This window comes from Ranitomeya variabilis, chromosome 8 (genome assembly GCF_051348905.1).
Source record: "Ranitomeya variabilis isolate aRanVar5 chromosome 8, aRanVar5.hap1, whole genome shotgun sequence".
NCBI lineage: Eukaryota > Metazoa > Chordata > Amphibia > Anura > Dendrobatidae > Ranitomeya > Ranitomeya variabilis.
Genome location: NC_135239.1, coordinates 89,173,285 through 89,199,299, shown reverse-complemented (window position 1 = coordinate 89,199,299; position 26,015 = coordinate 89,173,285). Strand labels below are relative to the sequence as shown.

The 26,015-nt window shown below is 45.7% G+C and overlaps 1 protein-coding gene across 1 annotated transcript in view; it reads left to right on the top strand.

The window, feature by feature from the left end:
- Positions 1-26,015, top strand: part of LOC143788516 (coagulation factor XIII B chain-like) — a 149,681-nt gene that overhangs the window by 71,822 nt on the left and 51,844 nt on the right. Inside the window, exons 6-7 of the mRNA XM_077278227.1 lie at positions 1,883-2,062; positions 12,506-12,691. Of these exons, the coding sequence (XP_077134342.1) occupies positions 1,883-2,062; positions 12,506-12,691 (366 nt within the window). The remainder of the gene's footprint in view (positions 1-1,882; positions 2,063-12,505; positions 12,692-26,015) is intronic.

Here is a 26,015-nt window from a genome sequence, read left to right as displayed (position 1 = left end):
GCAATGATGAGAGAGGGAGCGTTATGTTTCTTCGCCGTCTGACATCTCAGTGCAGCGTGCGTGATGATGTCACTACATGGCGCCAGTTACTCTGAGATGTGTGGTGCTTCAAAAGAACGCTCGCTGCAGAGACTGGAGCAGTGGGGGAACAAGTAGGAGAAGTGAGTATTGTATTTTTGTTTTTAAAATCAGTGAGAAAATTTAATTGTGGGGGCCAGAATACTGTATGGAGGACTATGGGGAGTGCCCTATACTATATGGAGACTGCATTATACTATATGGACAGTGGGGTGCAATGTACTGTATGGGGGTTTATGGAGAGTGCAGAATACTGTATGGAGGACTATGGGGCGTGTGTTATACTGTATGGAGGACTATGAGGAGTGCACTATACTGTATGAAGGACTGTTGGGAGTGCATTATACTATATGAATGATTATGGGGAGTGCATTATACTGTGTGGAGGACTGTAGGGTGCATTATACTGTATGGAGGACTATGAGGTGCATTATACTGTATGGAGGACTATGGGGAGTATATTATATTGTATGGAGGACTATAGGGAGTGCATTATACTGTATGGAGGACTATGGGGAGTACATTATACTGTAAGGAGCACTATGGGGAGTGCAGTCTGTATGGAGAAATATGGGGATTGCATTATACTGTATGCAAGACTATGGGGAGTGCATTATTCTCTATGGAGGACTATGGGGAGTGCATTATACTGTATTGAGGACTATGGGAAGTGCATTATACTAGTTGTCGGACAGTGAGGAATACATTTTACTAAATGGAGGACTATGGAGAGTGCAGTATACTATAAAGAGGACTATGGGAAGTGCAGGGTACTATAAGAAGGACTATGGGGGGTGCTTTATACTGTGTGTATGACTATGGGGAGAGCATTATACTATATTGAGGACTGTGGGGAGTGCAGTATACTACATGGAGGACTATAAGGAGTGCGGTATACTATATGAAGGACTATGGGAGTGCTTTAAACTGCATGGAGGATTATGGGGTGCATTATACTATATAGTGGACTATGGGGAATGCATTAAACTATATGGAGGACTATGGGGAGTGTATGCAGGACTATGGGAAGTGCTTTATACTGTATGGAGGACTATGGGAAGTGCATTATACTATATGGAGGACTATGGGAAGTGCATCATACTGTATGAAGGACTATGGGAGTGCAGTACACTGTATGAAGGACTATGGGGAATGAATTATACTGATTGGAGGACTATGGGAGTGCATTATACTGTATGGAGGACAATGGGGAGTGCATTATACTGTTTGAAGAACTATGGGTAGTACATTTTACTATTTGGTGGACTATGAGTAAATTATACTATATACTGTGAGTAGTGCTGTATACTATATGGATGACTATGGGGAGTGCAGCATACTATATGGAGGACTATGGGGGGTGCATTATACTATATGGAGGACTATGGGGATTGCAACCTGTGAAAGCTGCTTGGCTGTTGATTTTGCAAGATTTATAACAGCATCTCTTCAGACGTTGACAGGGAGGGGGAGAGAGGTGAGCAGGTAACTGTTGTATAGCAGTCAATTGGCTGGAGAGAGCTGACTAAGATGCTAGGAGTTAAACGCTCTTCTGAAATGTAGCACTGCACTCCCTCTGACAGATTGTGGTGGTAAAGCTCCATGGAAACCAGCTGTACACTATAAAGTTAAAAGCTGTCATTACACAAGAATGACAACAGATAGAATAACGAAGTTAACACCAAACTTGCACATTTTCATGTCTAACTAATCAAAGTAATTTAGAAACTCTAGAATACCCCTTTAACATATTATCTTCAAAACATTAGCTTGATAATTAATAAGGAAATTTCACTTATTACAGGAATAAAGCATAAATGTCCTCCGCCACCGAGACCTGCCCACAGTATTCTGCTCAGTAACCCCAATTTACATCGCACTGGAGACAAGGCATTTTATGATTGTGATGATAACTTTCTGTTAATTGGCTCTGAGCAAATCCATTGTGAGAATGGACACTGGATTACTCCACCTAGTTGTGTAGGTAAGTGAATTTGGTCATCTGTAAATTGTTCAAGCAGCAGTGACGGAGATGATTAATTATGGCAGGGCTCGGAAAGGAAGGAGCATCATTTCACTTTTTTGAATGTAAAATTTCCTGGATTCATTAGCGGACGTCATGTCCCTTTTGGAGAGCCCCTGATGTGCCTAAACAATGGAAACCCCCCCACAAGTAACCCCATTTTGGAAACTAGACCCCTCAAGAAATGTATTTAGATTTCTGGTGAGCACCTTTGAACCCCCAGGTGCTTCACAGAAGTTTATAATGTTGAGCTGTGAAAATAAAAAAATTAAATAAAAAAATGTTATTTTGGCCCTAAATTTTGCATTTTCATAAAGGTACCACAATAAATGGCACCCTAAAGTTTGTAGTGCAATTTCACCTGAGTACGCCGATAGCCCATATGTGGGGGGAATACTACTTTTGAGGCACAGTGCAAATCTCAGAAGGGAGGAGGCGCCATATTAGAGTTCAGATTTTGCTGGAATGGTTTGAGGCCATGTGCACACGTTCAGGATTTTTCGCGTTTTTTTCGCGTTTTTTCGCTATAAAAACGTGATAAAAACGCGAAAATAACGCTTACATATGCCTCCTATTATTTACAGGGTATTCCGCATTTTTTGTGCAAATGTTGCATTTTTTTCCGCGAAAAAATCGCATCGCGGAAAAAAAAGCAACATGTTCATTAAAAATGCGGAATTGCAGGGATTCCGCACACCTAGGAGTGCATTGATCTGCTTACTTCCCGCACGGGGCTATGCCCACCATGCGGGAAGTAAGCAGATTATGTGCGGTTGGTACCCAGGGTGGAGGAGAGGAGACTCTCCTCCACGGACTGGGCACCATAAAATTGGTAAAAAAAAGAATTAAAATAAAAAATAGTGATATACTCACCCTCTGATGGCCCCGGAGTCTTCCCGCCTCTCCGGTGCATGCTCTCTCTTCCGTTCCTATAGATGGTGTGGTTCAGGACCTGTGATGACGTCGCTGTCTTGTGATTGGTCGCGTGACCGCTCATGTGACTCACGCGACCAATCACAAGCCGCGATGTCATCGAAGGTCCTGAACCACACCGGCATCTATAGGAACGGACGCCGCTGAGGAGATTGGCTGTCTGCAGAGGGTGAGTATAACCATTTTTTTATTATTTTTATTATTTTTAAACATTCTATCTTTTACTATAGGTGCTGCATAAGCAGCATCTATAGTAAAAAGTTGGTCACACTTGTCAAACAGTATGTTTGACAAGTGTGACCAACTTGTTAGTCAGTTTTCCAAGCGATGCTACAGATCGCTTGGAAAACTTTAGCATTCTGCAAGCTAATTACGCTTGCAGAATGCTAAAAAAAACACGAAAAAACTGGAATAAAAACACAAAAAAAAAATGCGGATTTTTTGCAGAAAATTTCCGTTTTTCTTCAGGAAATTTCTGCAAGAAATCCGGACGTGTGCACATACCCTGAGGGTTCCATGTCACATGCCAGAGCACCCGGTGTGACAGAACAACCGAAACCCCCTATATGTGAACTCATTTTACAGACTACACTCCTCAACTAATTCATATAGGGGTGCAGTGATCATATTAACACCACATGTGCCTCACAGAATGTTATACCGTTGAGCAGGGAAGAAAAAAAAAATTTAATTTTTACCAAAAACATGAACAGTCTATAATTTTAAGAGTAGGTTAATTTTACTATTGAGAGATAGAATATCAAAAATAAAATCCAGAAAGTTACATTGTATCTATAATATAACGCTGGGAGCGTCACTCTGTCCGAAGCCTTTATAGACTGCGCAAGCGCAAGCGCCGGCGCAGTCTGGACCCCACAGAGCGACGCTCCCAGGAGATCGCGGTATGCGTAAGCGCTGAACGCACACCGCGATCTTTAACGGAGAAACAGGGACGAGCCAGGAGGCGGAGGGTGAGTATACTTACCTGTCCCGTTCCACCGACGCCATTCCGGGCCATGAATATCCCCCTGCTCCCGGAATCAGCGCCTGCGCAGTCCGCGCTTTCCGGCGCCATTTTCTTGAAGACACATTGCAGTGTGTCTTCAAGAAAATGGCGCCGGAAAGCGCGGACTGTGCAGGCGCCGATTCCGGCACCAAGAGGACACAGAAAATGGCGCCGGAAATGAATAAGGTACCGCAAGTAACAAATTGCTGTGCCATGAGGCTGTGGCACTTCATGCCACAGCTATTTGTTACTTACGCCACTTACGTCCACAGCCGCCGCACCCACCACAGCCACCGCACCCAGCACAGCCACGCACAGCCGCCGCACCGAGCACAGCCGCCGCACCCACCACAGCCACGCACAGCCGCCCACAGCCACGCACAGCCGCCTACAGCCACGCACAGCCACCGCACCCAGCACAGCCACCCACAGCCGCCGCACCCACCACAGCCGCCGCACCCAGCACAGCCGCCGCACCCAGCACAGCCGCCCACAGCCACGCACAGCCGCCTACAGCCACGCACAGCCGCCACACCCAGCACAGCCGCCGCACCCACGCACAGCCGCCCACAGCCACGCACAGCCGCCGCACCCAGCACAGCCACGCACGGCCACCCACAGCCGCCGCACCCAGCACAGCCGCCGCACCCAGCACAGCCGCCGCACCGAGCACAGCCGCCGCACCCAGCACAGCCGCCCACAGCCACGCACAGCCGCCTACAGCCACGCACAGCCGCCGCACCCAGCACAGCCGCCGCACCCAGCACAGCCACCCACAGCCGCCGCACCCACCACAGCCACCGCACCCAGCACAGCCACGCACAGCCGCCGCACCCAGCACAGCCGCCTACAGCCACGCACAGCCGCTGCACCCAGCACAGCCACGCACAGCCGCCCACAGCCACGCAAAGCTGCCCACAGCCACGCAAAGCCGCCCACAGCCACGCACAGGCACCCACAGCCACGCACAGCCACCCACAGCCACCGCACCCACCACAGCCACCGCACCCAGCACAGCCACGCACAGCCGCCGCACCCAGCACAGCCACGCACAGCCGCCCACAGCCGCCTACAGCCACGCACAGCCGCAGCACCCAGCACAGCCGCCGCACCCAGCACAGCCACGCACAGCCACCGCACCCACCACAGCCACCGCACCCAGCACAGCCACGCACAGCCGCCTCACCCAGCACAGCCACGCACAGCCGCCTACAGCCACGCACAGCCGCCTACAGCCACGCACAGCCGCAGCGCCCAGCACAGCCGCCGCACCCAGCACAGCCGCCGCACCCAGCACAGCCACGCACAGCCGCCCACAGCCACGCACAGCCACCCACAGCCACGCACAGCTGCCGCACCCAGCACAGCCGCCGCACTCAGCACAGCCGTCCAGAGCCGCCGCACCCAGCACAGCCACGCACAGCCGCCCACAGCCACGCACAGCCGCCGCACCCAGCACAGCCGCCGCATCCAGCACAGCCACCGCACTCAGCACAGCCGCCGCACCCAGCACAGCCGCCGCACCCAGCACAGCCGCCGCACCCAGCACAGCCGCCGCACCCAGCACAGCCACGCACAGCCGCTGCAACCAGCACAGCCACCGCACCCAGCACAGCCGTCCACAGCCACCGCACCCAGCACAGCCACGCACAGCCACCCACAGCCGCCGCACCCACCACAGCCACCGCACCCAGCACAGCCACGCACAGCCGCTGCACCCAGCACAGCCACCGCACCCAGCACAGCCACCCACAGCCGCCGCACCCACCACAGCCACCGCACCCAGCACAGCCACGCACAGCCGCCGCACACAGCACAGCCGCCGCACCCAGCACAGCCGCCGCACCCAGCACAGCCGCCCACAGCCGCCACCCACAGCCACGCACAGCCGCCCACAGCCACGCACAGCCGCCGCAGCCAGCACAGGCACTGCACCGAGCACAGCCGTCCACAGCCGCCCGCACTCAGCACAGCCGCCCGCACTCAGCACAGCCGCCCGCACTCAGCACAGCCGCCCGCACTCAGCACAGCCGCCCGCACTCCGCACAGCCGCCCGCACTCCGCGCAGCCGCCCGCACTGATGGGGGCGCAGGATGGAGCAGCACGTGATAGGATGGGGGCGCAGGATGGGAGCACATGACAGGATGGGGATGCAGGATGGAGCAGCACGTGACACGGTGGAGCAGCACATGACAGGATGGGGGCACAGGATGGAGCAGCACATGACACGGTGGAGCACCACATGACAGGATGGGGATGCAAGATGGAGCAGCACATGACACGGTGGAGCAGCACATGACAGGATGGGGGCGCAGGATGGAGCAGCACATGACAGGATGGGAGAGCAAGATGGGAGCAGCACATACCAGGATGGAGACCATATACCAATATAAATGCTCGCCACCCGGGCGTAGAACGGGTTCAATAGCTAGTAAATTATATAAATTTATTTGCATTTAGAAATAAAATAAGTGAGAAATAAGTATGTGATCCCCTACCAACCATTATGAGTTCTGGCTCCTACAGACCAGTTACATGCTCCTAATCAACTCGTTACCTGCATTAAAAACAGCTATCTTACATAGTCACCTTTATAAAAGACACGTGTCCACAGACTCAATTAATCAGTCAGACTCTAACCTCTACAACATGGGCAAGACCAAAGATCTTTATAAGGATGTCAGGGACAAAATTATAGACCTGCACAAAGCTGGAATGGGCTACATAAGTAAGATGCTGGGTGAGAAAGAGACAACTGTTGGTGCAATAGTAAGAAAATAGAAGAAATACAAAATGACTGTAAATCGACATCGATTTGGGGCACCATGCAAAATCTCACCTCGAGGGGTATCCTTGATCATGAGGAAGTTGAGAGATCTGCCTAAAACTACATGGGGGAACTTGTTAATGATCTCAAGGCAGTTGGGACCACAGTTACCAAGAAAACCATTGGTAACACATTATGCCGTACACAGTTAAAGAGTCGAAAGACAAAAAGATATTTAATTTGTTATCGTACACAAGTTGTATTGGGACAAAGTATTATTCACATGGATGAATTATCTCAAAAACTAGAACCAATTCAGCAAAAGTAATCAGATTTTTAAATTTTGCACCCTCAAAATACCCTAAATCCTAAAAAACTTTAGTACCTAATTTTTTTTTTGTAAACCTGTGTAATGCCTCATGTGTTCCTCCAATTTTTTCCTCCATAATGGTAATGATCCCCCAACATGCCTCTTTATGATAGTGGCTCCTTATAAAAATCACCCCCAGTGCCTCTGTATTAGGCCGGCGTCACACTTAACGTATTAAAAATCAGTCCGATTCTCTCGGCCGAGAGTCACACGAGTGTTCTCTGTATGGTCATCCGTGTGCAATGTGTTTGCAATGCGACGATACATCTATGTATCCATATGCAATCCGTATCCAATCCGTATGCAATGCTCTTTTAAAATGAGCTTTTACATACAGCAGTTCTTTGTCATTTACACATCGTTTTAAAACGAAATATCATATCTATATATATATATATAATAGATAGATAGATAGATGATAGATAGATAGATAGATAGATAGATAGATATATAGATAGATAGATAGATAGATAGATAGATAGCTAGATAGATAGATAGCTAGATAGATAGCTAGATAGATAGATAGATAGATAGATAGATAGATAGATAGATAGATAGATAGATAGATAGATAGATAGATTAAAAGCCGGCAAATGATCTGCCGCATACAGTATAATCACAGAGTGACAGGTTAGAATAGAATAGATAGAATAGAAATATACAAATAGAATAGATGTATGTACTTTTCAATCTTTTCCCACATATGATGCTTCAAACATAAAGATACTAAATGTAAATCTTTGGTGAAGAGTCAGCAACAAGTGGAACACAGTTGTGAAGTTGAATGAAATTTATTTTTGTGGAAATTCAAAAACTGAAAAGTGGGGCGTGCAATATTATTCGGCCCCTTTACTTTCAGTGCAGCAAACTCACTCCAGAAGTTCATTGTGGATCTCTGAATGATCCAATATTATCTTAAATGCCTAATGATGATAAATATGTTCCACCTGTGTTTAATCAAGTCTCCGTACAAATGCACCTGCTCTGTGATAGTCTCAGGGTTCTGTTTGAAGCACAGAGAGCATCATGAAGACCAAGGAACGTTTAAAACCGGATTTGGATACAAAATGATTTCCAAAACTTTAAACATCCCAAGGAACACTGTGCAAGCGATCATATTGAAATGGAGGGAGTATCATACCACTATAAAATCTACCAAGAGCCGGCTGTCCCTCTAAACTTTCATCTCAAACAAAGAGAAGACTGATCAGAGATGCAGCCAAGAGGCCCATGATCACTCTGGATGAACTGCAGAGATCTACAGCTGAGGTGGGACAGTGTGTCCATAGGACAACAATCAGTCGTACACTGCACAAATCTGGCCTTTATGGAAGAGTGGCAAGAAGAAAGCCATTTCTCAAAGATATCCTTAAAAAGTATTGTTTAAAGTTTGCAACAAGCCACCTGGGAGACACACCAAACATGTGGAAGAAGGTGCTCTGGTCAGATGAAACCAAAATCGAACTTTTTGGCAACAATGCCAAACGATATGTTTGGCGTAAAGGCAACACGGCTCATCACCCTGAACACACCATCCCCACTGTCAAACATGGTGGTGGCAGCATCATGGTTTGGGCCTGCTTTTCTTCAGCAGGGACAGGGAAGATGGTTAAAATTGATGAGAAGATGGATAGAACCAAATACAGGACCATTCGTGAAGAAAACCTGTTGGAGTCTGCAAAAGACCTGAGACTGGCATGGAGATTTGTCTTCCAACAAGACAATGATCCAAAACATAAAGCAAAATCTACAATGGAATAGTTCACAAATAAACGCATCCAGGTGTTAGAATGGCCAAGTCAAAGTCCAGACCTCAATCCAATCGAGAATATGTGGAAAGAGCTGAAAACTGCTGTTCACAAATGATCTCCATCAAACCTCACTGAGCTCGAGCTGTTTGCCAAGGAAGAATGGCAACTATATACTTAGCCTTTACTGGTTATTAGAATAGGGTAGCCCCCTAAAAATGGTGTGTGGTCCCCCTAGAATTAATAATCAGCAAAGGCTATGCAGACAGCTGCAGGCTGATATTAATAGCCTAGGAAGGGGCCATGGATATTGCCCCCCCGGCTAGAAACATCAGCACTCAGCCGCCCCAGAAAAGGCACATCTCTAAGAGTGATAGTTGTGGGGGTTGATGTCACCTTTGTGGTATCAAGCCACGAGGTTAGTAATAGAGAGGAGTCAATAAGACGCCCCCCATTACTAACCCCATAGTCAAGTTGTTAAGAAAACACAGACACCCAGTAAAAAATCCTTTAACTTAAATAAAGACAGAGACTCCTTTAATGTTCTAAATTAAACCATACTTACCTCCACACCTAATTCCACAACACCATTGATCTCCTGTAATAAAGTAAAATAATAAACCAACAATATACCCATACCTGTCCATATTTGGGTCCCACGCATTAATCCATATATGGGGGAAATACAGTTTTCAACCATGAACCATGATGAAAACCAATGGTGAATGAGCTGCTGAGAGCGGAGCTTCAGTGAGCGGTGATGTCACTGAAGCTGCGCTCCCTCACAGCCTGAACTGCGCTGAACTCTGGAGCGTGGGAAAATGAACTGCCAATTTAACATGTTTCCTGACATCCTCCATGCAGTATGATAATCCACTAAAGCCCCTCCCAAAAGCAAAAAATATCAAAACATTTTACTCATTATATCTAGGCTCTCTGTCCCCGCAGCCTCTGACTTTTCTATCCTGTCTCGCAGTAGATACAGTGATGTCATCATGCCTCCTGACGACCCCTACATTACACAAACCTCCAGGCCAGAAAGACTGCCTCCTGCTGGATTAAAGAGGTGGTCCACTACATTATATAATGCCCCCATCGATTTACACCTTTTAACTAAGTATTTTTCTAAATACCTTCTGCTACCTATGTGCCTGTGTGCGGTGCTCTCACTGCTCGCTATGTCTGCATCATGTGGCTCTGGCTGCAGCCGCCGCTGACATCCGCTGATGTCACATCAACTTCCTGATTTCCTGGATTCACCCACGTATGACCCAGTCGTACGCACCCCCTGATTGACTGGGCTGTGGGCGGCGCTTCACCGCACGTCACAGCCTAGTATCCAGAGCGCGCTTTCTCTCTATCCTTTGCTTTCATTGGCCGCAAGGGCGCACTGGATACTGGGCTGTGAGGTGCGGTGAAACTTTGCCCACAGCCCAGTCACAGGAGTGTGACACAAAATGGTATCAGAAAAACATCAGTTCAAGGCACAAAAAATAAGCCCTCACCCAGACACAGATGCCGAAAACTGAAAACATTACCTGTAAAAATCATATTGCCAGGTCAGTTTTAACCCCTTAACGATCTCCAGGGTCTGGAGAACATGATCAAGGCCGTTTTTTTATAGTCCACTGTCACATGATTGCCATTATTCACCTAATAACGGGGATAACAAATAAAGTCTGATTTACAATTCATTTCTCTCTCCTCTGATATGATCTAGCAAAGAGGAGAAGAGAGAAATGGGGTCATCCGAACCCACCACTCTATGGCCGTAATCAAAATTTTAAAAAAATTAAATCAAATCCCCCTTTGTAGCCCCCTTAGTTAGATAAGAAAAAAAATAAAAAAAATTATATTTTTTCCATTCTATGGAGTTAGGGTTGGGGTTAGGGTTGTGTTAGGATTGGGCTTAGGGTTGTGTTAGGATTGCGCCAGGGTTAGGCTTGTGTTAGATTATGTGCGCACGTTGAGTATTTGCTTGCAGAAATTTCAGCAAGGTTTCTGCATCTCATGGCAACAAAAACGCTGCGGAAAAATCCGCTGCATTTTTGGTGCGTTTTTGCAAGTGTTTTTGTATGCGTTTTTTTCCTGTGCACTCAATGGGTCAAAAACGCAGGCAAAAACGCACAAAGAATTGGCATGCTGCAGATTTGAACTCACAGCAAATCCTGAAAGAAAAAATACTGATCATGTGCACAGCACTTCAGGATTCTCATTGACTTTGCTGGCATAAGGATTCCCTAGCATTTTTAGGCCAATTCCGCAAGGAAAAAAATAAAATGCATAAAAAACACAGTTAGATTTTTATTTTTTTTTCAAAATAAAAAAAATGATCACAATATGACGGCTAGTGTTGAGCTACTCGAGTTTGCATCGGGTGTTCAGGTATGCATGGAGTATCGTGATCCCCGCATGTTTTCTTGCGGTGTCTAACTGCTGCAAAACGTGTCACTCGAGCATCCGTGATATTTGGTACATACCCTAGCAACTGATGCAAACTGGAGTAGCGAGCACTTGCTCTCAACACTAATGACGACATATTCAATATAACAACCTAATGTTATAAAATTCTGTGTCATACCTGTGGATTTAAAATGCGCCGTATACCCCTGGATAAAATCCTTGAGGAATGTGGTTTCCAAAATGGGGTAATTTGTGATGAGTTTCCACTGTTTAGGCACATCAGAGGCTCTCCAAATGTGACATGGCATCCGCTCTCGATTCCAGCTAATTTTGATTTAAAAAAATCAAACTTTGCTCCTCCCTTCCTAGCCCTGCCGTGCACCCAAAATTTTACTACATATGGGGTATCGGAGTACTCAAGAGAAATTGCACAAGTTGTGTGGTCCATTTTCTCTTGTTACTCTTGTAAAAATAAAATAGTTTGGGTCTAAAATAATTTTTTTGTGAAAAAAAGTTAAATGTTAATTTTTTACTTCCACATTGCTTCAGTTCTCGTGAAGCAACTAAAGGGTTAATAAACTTCTTGAGAGTGGTTTTGAACACCTTGAGAGGTGCAGATTTTATAATGGTGTAACTTTTGGGTATTTTCTTTCATATAGGCCCCTCAAAGTGGTCCCTAAAAAATGGTTTTGTAGATTTTGTTAGATGAGAAATCGCTGGTCAACTTTTAGCCCTTAAAACTTCCTACCAAAAAAAATATGTTTCCAAAATTGAACTGATGTAAAGCAGACATGTGGAAAATGTTTTTCATTAACTATTTTGTGTGACATGACTCTCTGGTTTAAGGGCACAAAAATTCAAAAAAGTTTGAAAATTGCAAAATTGTCAAAATTTTTGCCAAATTTCCATATTTTTTCATAAATAAACACAAGTCATAGCAAATAAATTGGGCATTAAGGTCAAAATTGTCTCAGTCACAAAGGGGTTAACAGATAGTGAAGCCCTCTGATGGTTATGTAGATGAAAAAAATAGCAAGTTATGGCTCTTAGAGGAAGTGGAGGAAAAAAAAACCAAAAATGAAAAACTGAAATTGGCTCAGTGTGAAGGAGATACCGTAAATACAGGTTTGATAGATGTAGCGCTATATCATTTGTTTTTCTCATTTGCTTTTAACAGAACTTAAAGAAAAAATAAAATGTGATAAACCCCCAGAAATAGAACATGGGAATGCTATTCTGAGTCTAGAGCATTACCACAGTGGTGATGCTCTTCAGTACAAGTGCACTGATGGATATGAAATACAAGGACCACAGGAAATTACATGCAAAAAGGGTAAATGGCCACAACCTCCCAAATGCATTGGTGAGTAGTTCTAGATAAAAGCATAGCTACACTTTATTTTGTTAGTTGCGTTTTATTCTCTATAACTGATTTTTTTTTTATTTTATTTTTCAAATAATTTGTCAAAAAACAGTAAATATTATGTGATAAAGGCCTTGATAGAATATTTAGAACTACGGTAAATGTTTTTTGTTTTTTTGCTTTTTTATTATTGTATTCCAAGAGCCACACATTGTTTTTCTTATGGTTTGAGACCATATACTTGTGCAGGATGAGACATATTTGTCAGTGGCAGTGATTAGGGTTGAGCGACCTTGACTTTTTTAGGGTCGAGTCATGTTTCACGAAACCCGACTGTTGGAAAAGTCGAGTCGGGCGAAATCGGCCGATTACTGCGCAAAGTCGAGGATCGGCCAGAACACGAAACCCTATGCACGTCAATGTGGATTTTTTTTTTTTTTCTCTCTCTCTCTCTCTCATTGGCTGTAAAAATGGCGCTAAACGCGTCATACGAAACGCAACTTTGGCGCCAAGATCGCGTACCGCATGGCCGACCCCACACAGGGATCGGGTCGGGTTTCATGAGACGCCGACTTTACCAAAAGTCGGCGACTTATGAAAATGAACGATCCGTTTCGCTCAACCCTAGCAGTGATGTGCCTAACACTTATTAAATGATTTCTATCAAATCGCGCCATGCTGTGCTGGGCAGTAGAGCTGCTGTGGAGACGCACTGCAGAGACTGGAGCAGTGTAGGAATAGGGAGAGGTGAGTATGTATTTATATTTTTAAATCAGTGAGGACATTGTGGTGGCAATAATAGTGCATGGAGGACTATGGGGTGTGCATGAAACTATATGTATTATAAAGAGGATTATGAGGGCTGCATTATACTCGATGGAGGACTACGGAGGGTATTGTATAGAGGACTATGGGGTGCATTTTAGTATATGGAGGACTATGGGGGTGTATGCTACAATATGGAGGACTATGAGATGCATTATACTATATATGGAGGATTATGAGAGGGCATTATACTATATGGATGGCATCAGACAATACAAAGCTGAAATCAATCCCACAAATATGAACCCCACTTGCCACCACTACAGGTGGAAAAAGTGCCAGAATTGGCGCATCTAATAGATTCTCCTTTTCTGGGGGCGGCGGACTGCTATTTTTAGACTGGGATGGATCAATATCCATGGCCCCTTACCATCCTGAGAATACCAGCTGTCAGCTTTAGCTTGGCTGGTTGTCAAAAATGGGGGGACCCAACGCCGTTTTTTTAAATTGTGTTTAAATAATTTTAAAAACAGCATGGGGACCCCTTTATTCTTGATAACCAGCCTTGCTAACGCTGACAGCTGAGGGTTGCAGCCTTCAGCTGTCAGTTTTGTCTGGCTTTTTAGCAAAAAAACAGGGGAACCCACACCAGTTTATCTACAGTGGGTACGGAAAGTATTCCCCTTTATATTTTTCACGCTTTGTTTCATTGCAGCCATTTGGTAAATTCAAAAGTTCATTTTTTTCTCATTAATGTACACTTTGCACACCATCTTTACTGAAAAAAAAAAAATGTAGACATTTTTGCAAATTTATTAAAAAAGAAAAAATGAAATATCACATGGTCATAAGTATTCATACCCTTTGCTCAGTATTGAGTATACTATACTATACTATAGAATATTTTGAGCCATGAGTCTTCTTGGGATTAATGCAGCAAGTTTTTCACACCTGGATTTGGGGAACCTCTGCCATTCTTCCTTGCAGATCCTCTCCAGTTCCATCAGGTTGGATGGTGAACGTTGGTGGACAGCCATTTTCAGGTCTCTTCAGAGATGCTCAATTGGGTTTAGGTCAAGGCTATGGCTGGGCAAGTCAAGAATGGTCACAGAGTTGTTCTGAAGCCACTCCTTTGCTATTTTAGCTGTGTGCTTAGGGTCATTGTCTTGTTGGAAGGTGAACCTTTGGCCAAGTCTGAGGTCCAGAGCACTCTGGAAGAGGTTTTCATCCATGATATCTCTGTACTTGGCCGCATTCATGTTTCCTTCAATGGCAACCAGTCGTCTTGTCCCTGGGTATTGGGCAGGTGATGAGCAGTGCCTGATTTTCTCCACACATATTGCTTTCTATTATTATCACCAAAAAGGTCTATCTTCGCCTCATCAAACCAGAGAATCTTATTTTTCATAGTCTGGAAGTCCTTCATGTGTTTTTTAGCAATTCTATGTGAGCTTTCATATGTCTTGCACTGAGGAGAGGCTTCCGTCGGGCCACTCTGCCATAAAGACCCGACTGGTGGAGGGCTGCAGTGATAATTGACCTTATGGAACTTTCTCCCATCTCCCTACTGCATCTCTGGAGCTCAGCCACAGTGATCTCGGGGTTCTTCTTTACCTCTCTCGACAAGGCTCTTCTCCCACGATTGCGCAGTTTGGCTGGACAGCCAGGTCTAGGAAGACTTCTGGTGGTCCCAAACTTCTTCCATTTAAGGATTATTGTGGCCACTGTGCTCTTAGGAACCTTGAGTACTGCAGACATTTTTGTAACCTTGGCCAGATCTGTTCCTTGCCACAATTCTGTCCCTGAGCTCCTTGGCCAGTTCCTTTGACCTCATGCTTTTCATTTGGTCTGACATGCACTGTGAGCTGTGAGGTCATATATAGAGAGGTGTGTGCCTTTCCAAATCAAGTCCTATCAGTTTAATTAAACACAGCTTGACTCCAATGAAGGAGTAGAACCATCTCAAGGAGGATCACAAGGAAATGGACAGCATGTGACTTAAATATGAGTGTCTAAGCAAAGGGTCTGAATACTTATAACCATGTGATACTTCAGTTTTTCTTTTTTAATAAATATGCAAAAAATTCTACATTTCTGCTTTTTTTCAGTCAAGATGGGGTGCAGAGTGTACATTTATGAGAAAAAAATGAACTTTTTTGAATTTACCAAATGGCTGCAATGAAACAAAGAGTAAAAAAATTAAAGAGGTCTGAATACTTTCCGTACCCACTGTATTTATTTATAGCGCAGGCGGCTGGTGATGAATACTCCCATCAGCTGCTCCTGCTCCCAATGTTATTAGAGGCAGCTGGTATAGGCTGATGGGAGTAATAGTTCCATTAGCCGCCTCCTGCTCTCACTGTTATCACTTGAATATAACTCTCATCATTCTCCCCTGCTTGCTGAGCAGGGGAGAATGATGCTAGCGGTCTTTAGCACCCGGCACCGAGGAACCGCGCTAACTGTACCGCTGCTTCCCTGGCGCTGGTCTGTGTGGTGCTGATGCAGCACATGGTTGCCACACGTGTGCCACAAGTATTACACACATGGACATGGATATCTTTGGTACCGTTTCTTCTGGTACCGGAAATATCAGGATGTGTGAAACAGGCTTTAAGTTGCTTCTACCCAAGACTCTATGAGGGCCACAGTGAAGCATGGAAAAAGCTCACACCATGGTAAGAGTTTCAGTATCTTATGTTGATATACCACAGCAAAGGGTTGTACAGAAACATATGCAGCGCCCCAGAGTCCTGGTCGTTGCAGTAATGTCGCTCTTCCACAAGGGGGAGTGATGTTACGTCTGATGGCACTAAAGGAGTTCACCTGACCAGGTATCACAGTCACACACTACACTTCACACTCCAACCACCAGGGGTACTGTCATGATCTCAATGGCAAGAGAACATAGCATCAGCATATATAGGAACTAGCTCTTGGAAGATGGGAACTGAGCTGACCATGAACTAAACCTAACGCACAACTAGCAGTGGCCGGGTAGCATGCCTACGTTGATTCTAGATGCCCAGCACCAGCCGGAGGACTAAATAATGCTAGCAGAGGAAAATATTAGTCCTAGCTCACCTCTAGAGAAATACCCCGAAAGGAGACAGAGGCCCCCCACATGTATTGGCGGTGAATTAAGATGAAATAACAAAACGTAGTATGAAAATAGGTTTAGCAAATTTGAGGTCCACTTACTACATAGCAGAAGACAGAAAGAACACTTTCATGGTCAGCTGAAAACCCTATCAAAACTCCATCCAGAAATTACTTTAAAACTCTGGCATTAACTCATAACACCAGAGTGGCAATTCCTGTTCACAAGAGCTTTCCAGACACAGTAACGAAACTACAGCTGTGAACTGGAACAAAAATGCAAAAACAAACATGGACAAGAGTCCAACTTATCTAGTAGTTGTCTAGGAGCAGGAACAAGCACAGAGAGGCTTCTGATAACATTGTTGACCGGCAAGCAACTAACAGAGCAGCAAGGTTATATAGCGACTCCCACATCTTGATGGGAACAGGTGAACAGAGAAGATGAAGACACCAGTTCAATTCCACCAGTAGCCACCGGGGGAGCCCAGAATCCAAATTCACAACAGTACCCCCCCCTCAAGGAGGGGGCACCGAACCCTCACCAGAACCACCAGGGCGATCAGGATGGGCCCTATGAAAGGCACGAACCAGATCAGAGGCATGAACATCAGATGCATTCACCCAAGAATTATCCTCCTGGCCGTATCCCTTCCACTTGACCAGATACTGGAGTCTCCGTCTGGAAACACGAGAGTCTAAGATTTTCTCCACAACGTACTCCAACTCACCCTCAACCAACACCGGAGCAGGAGGCTCAACGGAAGGCACAACCGGTACCTCATACCTGCGCAATAATGACCGATGAAAAACGTTATGAATAGAAAAGGATGCAGGGAGGTCCAAACGGAAGGAAACAGGGTTAAGAATCTCCAATATCTTATACGGGCCGATGAACCGAGGCTTAAACTTAGGAGAAGAGACCCTCATAGGGACAAAACGAGAAGACAACCACACCAAATCCCCAACACAAAGCCGAGGACCAACACGACGGTGGCGGTTGGCAAAAAGCTGAGTCTTCTCCTGGGACAACCTCAAATTGTCCACCACCTGCCCCCAGATCTGATGCAATCTCTCCACCACAGCATCCACTCCAGGACAATCCGAAGATTCCACCTGACCAGAGGAAAATCGAGGATGAAACCCCGAATTACAGAAAAACGGGGACACCAAAGTGGCAGAGCTGGCCCGATTATTGAGAGCGAACTCCGCCAATGGCAAAAAAGCAACCCAATCATCCTGGTCAGCAGACATAAAACACCTCAGATATGTCTCCAGGGTCTGATTAATCCGCTCGGTCTGGCCATTCGTCTGAGGATGGAAAGCGGACGAAAAAGATAAATCTATGCCCATCCTAGCACAGAATGCCCGCCAAAATCTAGACACGAATTGAGTCCCTCTGTCAGAAACGATATTCTCAGGAATACCATGCAAACGAACAACATTTTGAAAAAACAGAGGAACCAACTCGGAAGAAGAAGGCAACTTGGGCAGAGGAACCAAATGGACCATCTTAGAGAAACGGTCACACACCACCCAGATGACAGACATCTTCTGAGAAACAGGCAGATCTGAAATAAAATCCATCGAGATGTGCGTCCAAGGCCTCTTAGGAATAGGCAAGGGCAACAATAATCCACTAGCCCGAGAACAACAAGGCTTGGCCCGAGCACAAACGTCACAAGACTGCACAAAGCCTCGCACATCTCGTGACAGGGAAGGCCACCAGAAGGATCTTGCCACCAAATCCCTGGTACCAAAAATGCCAGGATGACCTGCCAACGCAGAAGAATGAACCTCAGAGATTACTCTACTGGTCCAATCATCAGGAACAAACAGTTTATCAGGTGGGCAACGATCAGGTCTATCCGCCTGAAACTCCTGCAAGGCCCGCCGCAGGTCTGGAGAAACGGCTGACAATACCACTCCATCCTTAAGGATACCTGTGGGCTCAGAGTTACCAGGCGAGTCAGGCTCAAAACTCCTAGAAAGGGCATCCGCCTTAACATTCTTAGAACCCGGTAGGTATGACACCCCAAAATTAAACCGAGAGAAAAATAATGACCAGCGCGCCTGTCTAGGATTCAGGCGCCTGGCGGTCTCAAGATAAATCAAATTTTTGTGGTCAGTCAATACCACCACCTGATGTCTGGCCCCCTCAAGCCAATGGCGCCACTCCTCAAAAGCCCACTTCATGGCCAAAAGCTCCCGATTCCCAACATCATAATTCCGCTCAGCGGGCGAAAATTTACGGGAAAAGAAGGCACAAGGCCTCATCACGGAACAGTCAGAACTTTTCTGCGACAACACTGCCCCAGCTCCGATCTCAGAAGCGTCGACCTCAACCTGAAAAGGTAGAGCAACATCAGGCTGACGCAACACAGGGGCAGAGGAAAAACGGCGCTTAAGCTCCCGAAAGGCCTCCACAGCATCAGGGGACCAATCAGCAACATCAGCACCCTTCTTAGTCAAATCGGTCAATGGCTTAGCAATATCCGAAAAACCAGCAATAAATCGACGATAAAAGTTAGCAAAGCCCAAAAATTTCTGAAGACTCTTAAGAGAAGAGGGCTGCGTCCAATCACAAATAGCCTGAACCTTGACAGGATCCATTTCAATGGAAGAGGGAGAAAAAATATATCCCAAAAAGGAAATCCTCTGTACCCCAAAAACACACTTAGAACCCTTCACACACAAGGAATTAGACCGCAAAACCTGAAAAACCCTCCTGACTTGCTGGACATGAGAGTCCCAGTCATCCGAAAAAATCAGAATATCATCCAGATACACAATCATAAATTTATCCAAATAATCGCGAAAAATATCATGCATAAAGGACTGGAAAACTGACGGAGCATTTGAAAGACCAAAAGGCATCACTAAATACTCAAAGTGGCCCTCGGGCGTATTAAATGCGGTTTTCCACTCATCCCCCTGCCTGATTCGCACCAAATTATACGCCCCACGAAGGTCAATCTTAGAGAACCACTTGGCCCCCTTTATGCGAGCAAACAAATCAGTCAGCAACGGCAATGGGTATTGATATTTAACAGTGATTTTATTCAAAAGCCGATAATCAATACATGGTCTCAAAGAGCCGTCTTTTTTTGACACAAAGAAAAAACCGGCTCCTAAGGGAGATGACGATGGACGAATATGTCCCTTTTCCAAGGACTCCTTTATATATTCTCGCATAGCAGCATGTTCAGGCACAGACAGATTAAATAAACGACCCTTTGGGTATTTACTACCCGGGATTAAATCTATGGCACAATCGCACTCTCGGTGCGGAGGTAACGAACCAAGCTTGGATTCTTCAAAGACGTCACGATAGTCAGACAGGAACTCAGGAATTTCAGAGGGAATAGATGATGAAATGGAAACCACAGGTACATCCCCATGAGCCCCCTTACATCCCCAGCTCAACACAGACATAGCTCTCCAGTCGAGGACTGGGTTGTGAGATTGCAGCCAAGGCAATCCTAGCACCAAATCATCATGTAGATTATACAGCACCAGAAAGCGAATAATCTCCTGGTGATCCGGATTAATACGCATAGTTACTTGTGTCCAGTATTGTGGTTTATTATTAGCCAATGGGGTGGAGTCAATCCCCTTCAGAGGAATAGGAGTCTCCAAAGGCTCTAAATCATACCCACAGCGTTTGGCAAAGGACCAATCCATAAGACTCAAAGCGGCGCCAGAGTCGACATAGGCGTCCATGGTAATAGATGACAAAGAGCAAATCAGGGTCACAGATAGAATAAACTTAGACGGTAAGGTGCAAATGGAAACAGATTTACCAAGCTTTTTAGTGCGTTTAGAGCATGCTGATATAACATGAGTAGAATCACCACAATAGAAACACAACCCATTTTTCCGTCTAAAATTCTGCCGCTCGCTTCGGGACAGAATTCTATCACACTGCATACTCTCTGGCGACTTCTCAGTGGACACCGCCAGATGGTGCACTGGTTTGCGCTCCCGCAAACGCCTATCGATCTGAATAGCCATTGTCATGGACTCATTCAGACCCGCAGGCACAGGGAACCCCACCATAACATCCTTAATGGCATCAGAGAGACCCTCTCTGAAAGTCGCCGCCAGGGCGCACTCATTCCACTGAGTAAGCACAGACCATTTACGGAATCTTTGGCAGTAAATTTCCGCTTCATCTTGCCCCTGAGATAGGGACATCAAAGTTCTTTCTGCCTGAAGCTCCAAATGAGGTTCGTCATAAAGCAACCCCAAGGCCAGAAAAAACGCATCCACATTGAGCAACGCAGGATCCCCTGGTGTCAATGAAAAAGCCCAGTCTTGAGGGTCGCCCCGGAGCAAGGAAATCACAATCCTGACCTGCTGTGCAGGGTCTCCGGCAGAGCGAGATTTCAGGGACAAAAATAATTTGCAATTATTTCGAAAATTCTGAAACCCAGATCTATTCCCCGAGAAAAATTCCGGCAAAGGAATTCTCGGCTCAGATACCGGTGCATGACAAACAAAATCTTGCAAATTTTGTACCTTCGTGGCGAGATTATTCAAACCTGCAGTTACACTCTGAAGATCCATTACAAACAGGTGGACACAGAGCCATTCAAGGGTTAAGAGGAGGTAAGAAGCAGCTAGACAGCAATTAAGGGCTAGGCAGCAAAACTCTGAAGGGAAAAAAAAAAAAAAAAAAATTTCCCTTAAACACTTCTCTATCTCCTGCTTCAGCCCAAACAATTAACACTTTGTGGGCCGGTCAAACTGTCATGATCTCAATGGCAAGAGAACATAGCATCAGCATATATAGGAACTAGCTCTTGGAAGATGGGAACTGAGCTGACCATGAACTAAACCTAACGCACAACTAGCAGTGGCCGGGTAGCATGCCTACGCCAGCACCAGCCGGAGGACTAAATAATGCTAGCAGAGGAAAATATTAGTCCTAGCTCACCTCTAGAGAAATACCCCGAAAGGAGACAGAGGCCCCCCACATGTATTGGCGGTGAATTAAGATGAAATAACAAAACGTAGTATGAAAATAGGTTTAGCAAATTTGAGGTCCACTTACTACATAGCAGAAGACAGAAAGAACACTTTCATGGTCAGCTGAAAACCCTATCAAAACTCCATCCAGAAATTACTTTAAAACTCTGGCATTAACTCATAACACCAGAGTGGCAATTCCTGTTCACAAGAGCTTTCCAGACACAGTAACGAAACTACAGCTGTGAACTGGAACAAAAATGCAAAAACAAACATGGACAAGAGTCCAACTTATCAGAAGCCTCTCTGTGCTTGTTCCTGCTCCTAGACAACTACTAGATAACATTGTTGACCGGCAAGCAACTAACAGAGCAGCAAGGTTATATAGCGACTCCCACATCTTGATGGGAACAGGTGAACAGAGAAGATGAAGACACCAGTTCAATTCCACCAGTAGCCACCGGGGGAGCCCAGAATCCAAATTCACAACAGGGTACCAAAGGGTTCTATGTATTAGGCCACTCCTCACACTCGGGTAAAACTGGGAGTTGGATAGGAAGTTAGAGGAGAACGCTACTGGGTGAGACCCAGGAAAGACCTGTCAGGCAGAGAGGGGAGAAGGAGGAACATCTGAGCTGCAGACAGAGGTCCCTGTCAGGGGTGGGATCCTGGCAGAGACTTAGCAAGAGATAGAACGTTACGGAGCTACGCCTGCACCCCATTGCGGCAGCATCCTAAGAAAGGACAAGAAGCGGAGTATATTGTGGAGAAGTGAGAAATGAGAGCAGAGCTGTTGTGAATTAGACTTTTTGGCTCCCTCTTGTGGTCACTAGTGGTATGACTCTGGGATTGTCTTTTTTCTGTTTGGCACTCACCTGGGTCGTTAGTCCAGGGGTGTCGCTATATTAACTTCCTGGATCCTTAGTCCAGTGCCTGGCATCGTTGTAATCAGATCCTTCTGTTGCTCCTGTCTGCTGGTCCTGGCTCTTGCAAAATTAAGCTAAGTCTTGCTTCTTTGTTTTTTGAGTTACTTGCTTTGCTACTATTTTTGTCCAGCTTGTACTAAATGTGATTTCTGACCTTGCTGGAAGCTCTAGGGGGCTGGTGTTCTCCCCCCGGCCGTTAGACGGTTCGGGGGTTCTTGAATATCCAGCGTGGATATTTTAATAGGGTTTTTGCTGACCATATAAGTCATCTTACTATATTCTGCTATTAGCTAGTGGGCCTCTCTTTGCTAAATACCTAGCTCATTCTTATGTTTGTCTTTTCCTCTTACCTCACCGTTATTATTTGTTGGGGGCTTGTTTCCAACTTTTGGGGTCTTTTCTCTGGAGGCAAGAAAGGTCTTTCTTTTCCCTTCTAGGGTTAGTTAGTTCTCCGGCTGGCGCGAGACGTCTAGAACCAACGTAGGCACGTTCCCCTGCTGCTGCTATTTGTGGTGCTAGGATTAGATATATGGTCAGCCCAGTTACCACTGCCCTATGAGCTGGTTTTTTGTGTTTGCAGACTTGGTATTTATTCCTGAGACCCTCTGCCATTGGGGTCATAACAGTATGCCAGGCCTACATTGAATGTTTAATGCATTGCAGAAGTGGGATATAAGAAAGGAAATTCAGAATTTATTTTTTTTTTTCCTCTCTTCCTCCCCTTTACCTCTGAGTGGCTTGAGCTTGCTGCAGACATGAATGTCCAGACCTTGATTACAAGTGTGGACCAGCTTGCTGCTCGTGTGCAAAGCATACAAGATTTTGTTACCAGTAGTCCTATGTCTGAACCTAAAATACCTATTCCTGAACTGTTTTCTGGAGACCGATTTAAGTTTAGGAATTTCAGGGATAATTGTAAATTGTTTCTATCCCTGAGACCCCGTTCATCTGGAGACTCAGTTCAGCAAGTTAAAATTGTTATCTCTTTTTTACGGGGCGACCCTCAGGATTGGGCCTTCTCGCTAGCGCCAGGAGATCCGGCATTGGCAAATATTGATGCGTTTTTTCTGGCGCTCGGATTGCTTTACGAGGAACCCAATCTTGAGGTTCAGGCAGAAAAAGCCTTGCTGGCTATTTCTCAGGGCCAGGATGAAGCTGAAGTGTATTGCCAAAAATTTCGGAAATGGTCCGTGCTTACTCAGTGGAATGAGTGTGCTCTGGCCGCAAACTTCAGAAATGGCCTTTCTAAAGCCATTAAGAATGTGATGGTGGGTTTCTCCATTCCTACAAGTCTGAATGATTCCATGGCGCTGGCTATTCAAATTGACCGGCGTTTGCGGGAGCGCAAAACCGCTAATCCTCTGGTGGTGTTGTCTAAACAAACACCTGATTTGATGCAATGTGATAGAATTCAGACCAGAAATTAGCGGAAAAATCATAGACGTCAGAATGGGTTGTGTTTTTACTGTGGTGATTCTACACGTTATATCAGCATGCTCTAAACGCCTAACAAGGGTTGTTAGTCCTGTCGCCATTGGTAATTTGCAACCTAAATTTATTTTGTCTGTGACTTTAATTTGCTCATTGTCCTCCTACCCAGTTATGGCGTTTGTGGATTCAGGTGCTGCCCTGAGTCTTATGGATCTGTCGTTTGCCAAGCGCTGTGGTTTTGTTCTTGAGCCGTTGGTTAATCCTATCCCTCTGAGGGGTATTTGATGCTACGCCATTGGCGGAAAATAAACCGCAGTTTTGGACACAGGTAACCATGTGCATGACTCCTGAACATCGGGAGGTGATTCGTTTTCTTGTTCTGCATAAAATGCATGATTTGGTCGTTTTGGGGTTGCCATGGTTACAGACTCATAATCCAGTCTTGGATTGGAAGGCAATGTCTGTGTCAAGTTGGGGCTGTCAGGGTATTCATGGTGATTCCCCGCCGGTGTCTATTGCTTCCTCTACTCCTTCGGAAGTTCCTGAGTATTTGTCTGATTATCAGGATGTGTTCAGCGAGTCCAGGTCCAGTGTTCTGCCTCCTCATAGGGACTGTGACTGTGCCATAGATTTGATTCCAGGTAGCAAATTTCCTAAGGGAAGACTATTTAATCTGTCTGTACCTGAGCATACCGCAATGCGTTCGTATATCAAGGAATCTCTGGAGAAGGGGCATATCCGTCCTTCCTCTTCCCCTCTTGGTGCGGGATTCTTTTTTGTGGCCAAGAAGGACGGATCTTTGAGACCTTGTATTGACTATCGGCTTTTGAATAAAATCACTGTTAAATTTCAGTATCCTTTGCCTCTGTTGTCAGACTTGTTTGCCCGAATTAAAGGTGCCAAGTGGTTCACCAAGATAGATCTTCGTGGTGCGTACAACCTTGTGCGCATTAAGCGAGGAGATGAATGGAAAACCGCGTTTAATACGCCCGAAGGTCATTTTGAGTACTTGGTGATGCCTTTTGGGCTCTCTAATGCTCCTTCAGTGTTTCAGTCCTTTATGCATGATATTTTCCGGAAGTATCTGGATAAATTTATGATCGTTTATCTGGATGATATTCTGGTTTTTTCTGATGACTGGGACTCGCATGTAGAGCAGGTCAGGATGGTGTTTCAGGTTTTGCGTGAGAATGCTTTATTTGTTAAGGGCTCAAAGTGTCTCTTTGGAGTACAGAAGGTTCCCTTTTTGGGGTTTATTTTTTCCCCTTCTGCGGTGGAGATGGACCCAGTCAAGGTCCGTGCTATTCATGATTGGACTCAACCCACGTCAGTTAAGAGTCTTCAGAAGTTCTTGGGTTTTGCTAACTTCTACCGTCGTTTTATTGCTAATTTTTCTAGCATTGCTAAACCTTTGACGGATATGACCAAGAAAGGTTCTGATGTTGCTAACTGGGCTCCTGCAGCCGTGGAGGCTTTCCAGGAGTTGAAGCGCCGGTTTACTTCGGCGCCTGTTTTGTGCCAGCCTGATGTCTCACTTCCCTTTCAGGTTGAAGTGGATGCTTCTCAGATTGGGGCAGGGGCCGTTTTGTCGCAGAGAGGCCCTGGTTGCTCTGTGATGAGACCTTGTGCCTTTTTCTCGAGGAAGTTTTCGCCTGCTGAGCGGAATTATGATGTTGGCAATCGGGAGTTGTTGGCCATGAAGTGGGCATTTGAGGAGTGGCGTCATTGGCTCGAGGGTGCTAAGCATCGTGTGGTGGTCTTGACTGATCACAAAAATTTGATATATCTCGAGTCTGCTAAACGCCTGAATCCTAGACAGGCCCGCTGGTCATTGTTTTTCTCCCGTTTTGACTTTGTGGTCTCATATTTACCAGGTTCAAAGAATGTGAAGGCTGATGCTCTTTCAAGGAGCTTTGTGCCTGACTCTCCGGGAGTCGCAGAACCAGTTGGTATTCTTAAAGAGGGAGTTATCTTGTCAGCCATTTCTCCGGATTTGCGACGTGTGTTGCAGAGATTTCAGGCTGGTAGACCTGACTCTTGTTCACCTGACAGACTGTTTGTTCCTGATAAGTGGACCAGCAGAGTCATTTCCGAGGTTCATTCCTCGGTGTTGGCAGGGTATCCGGGAATTT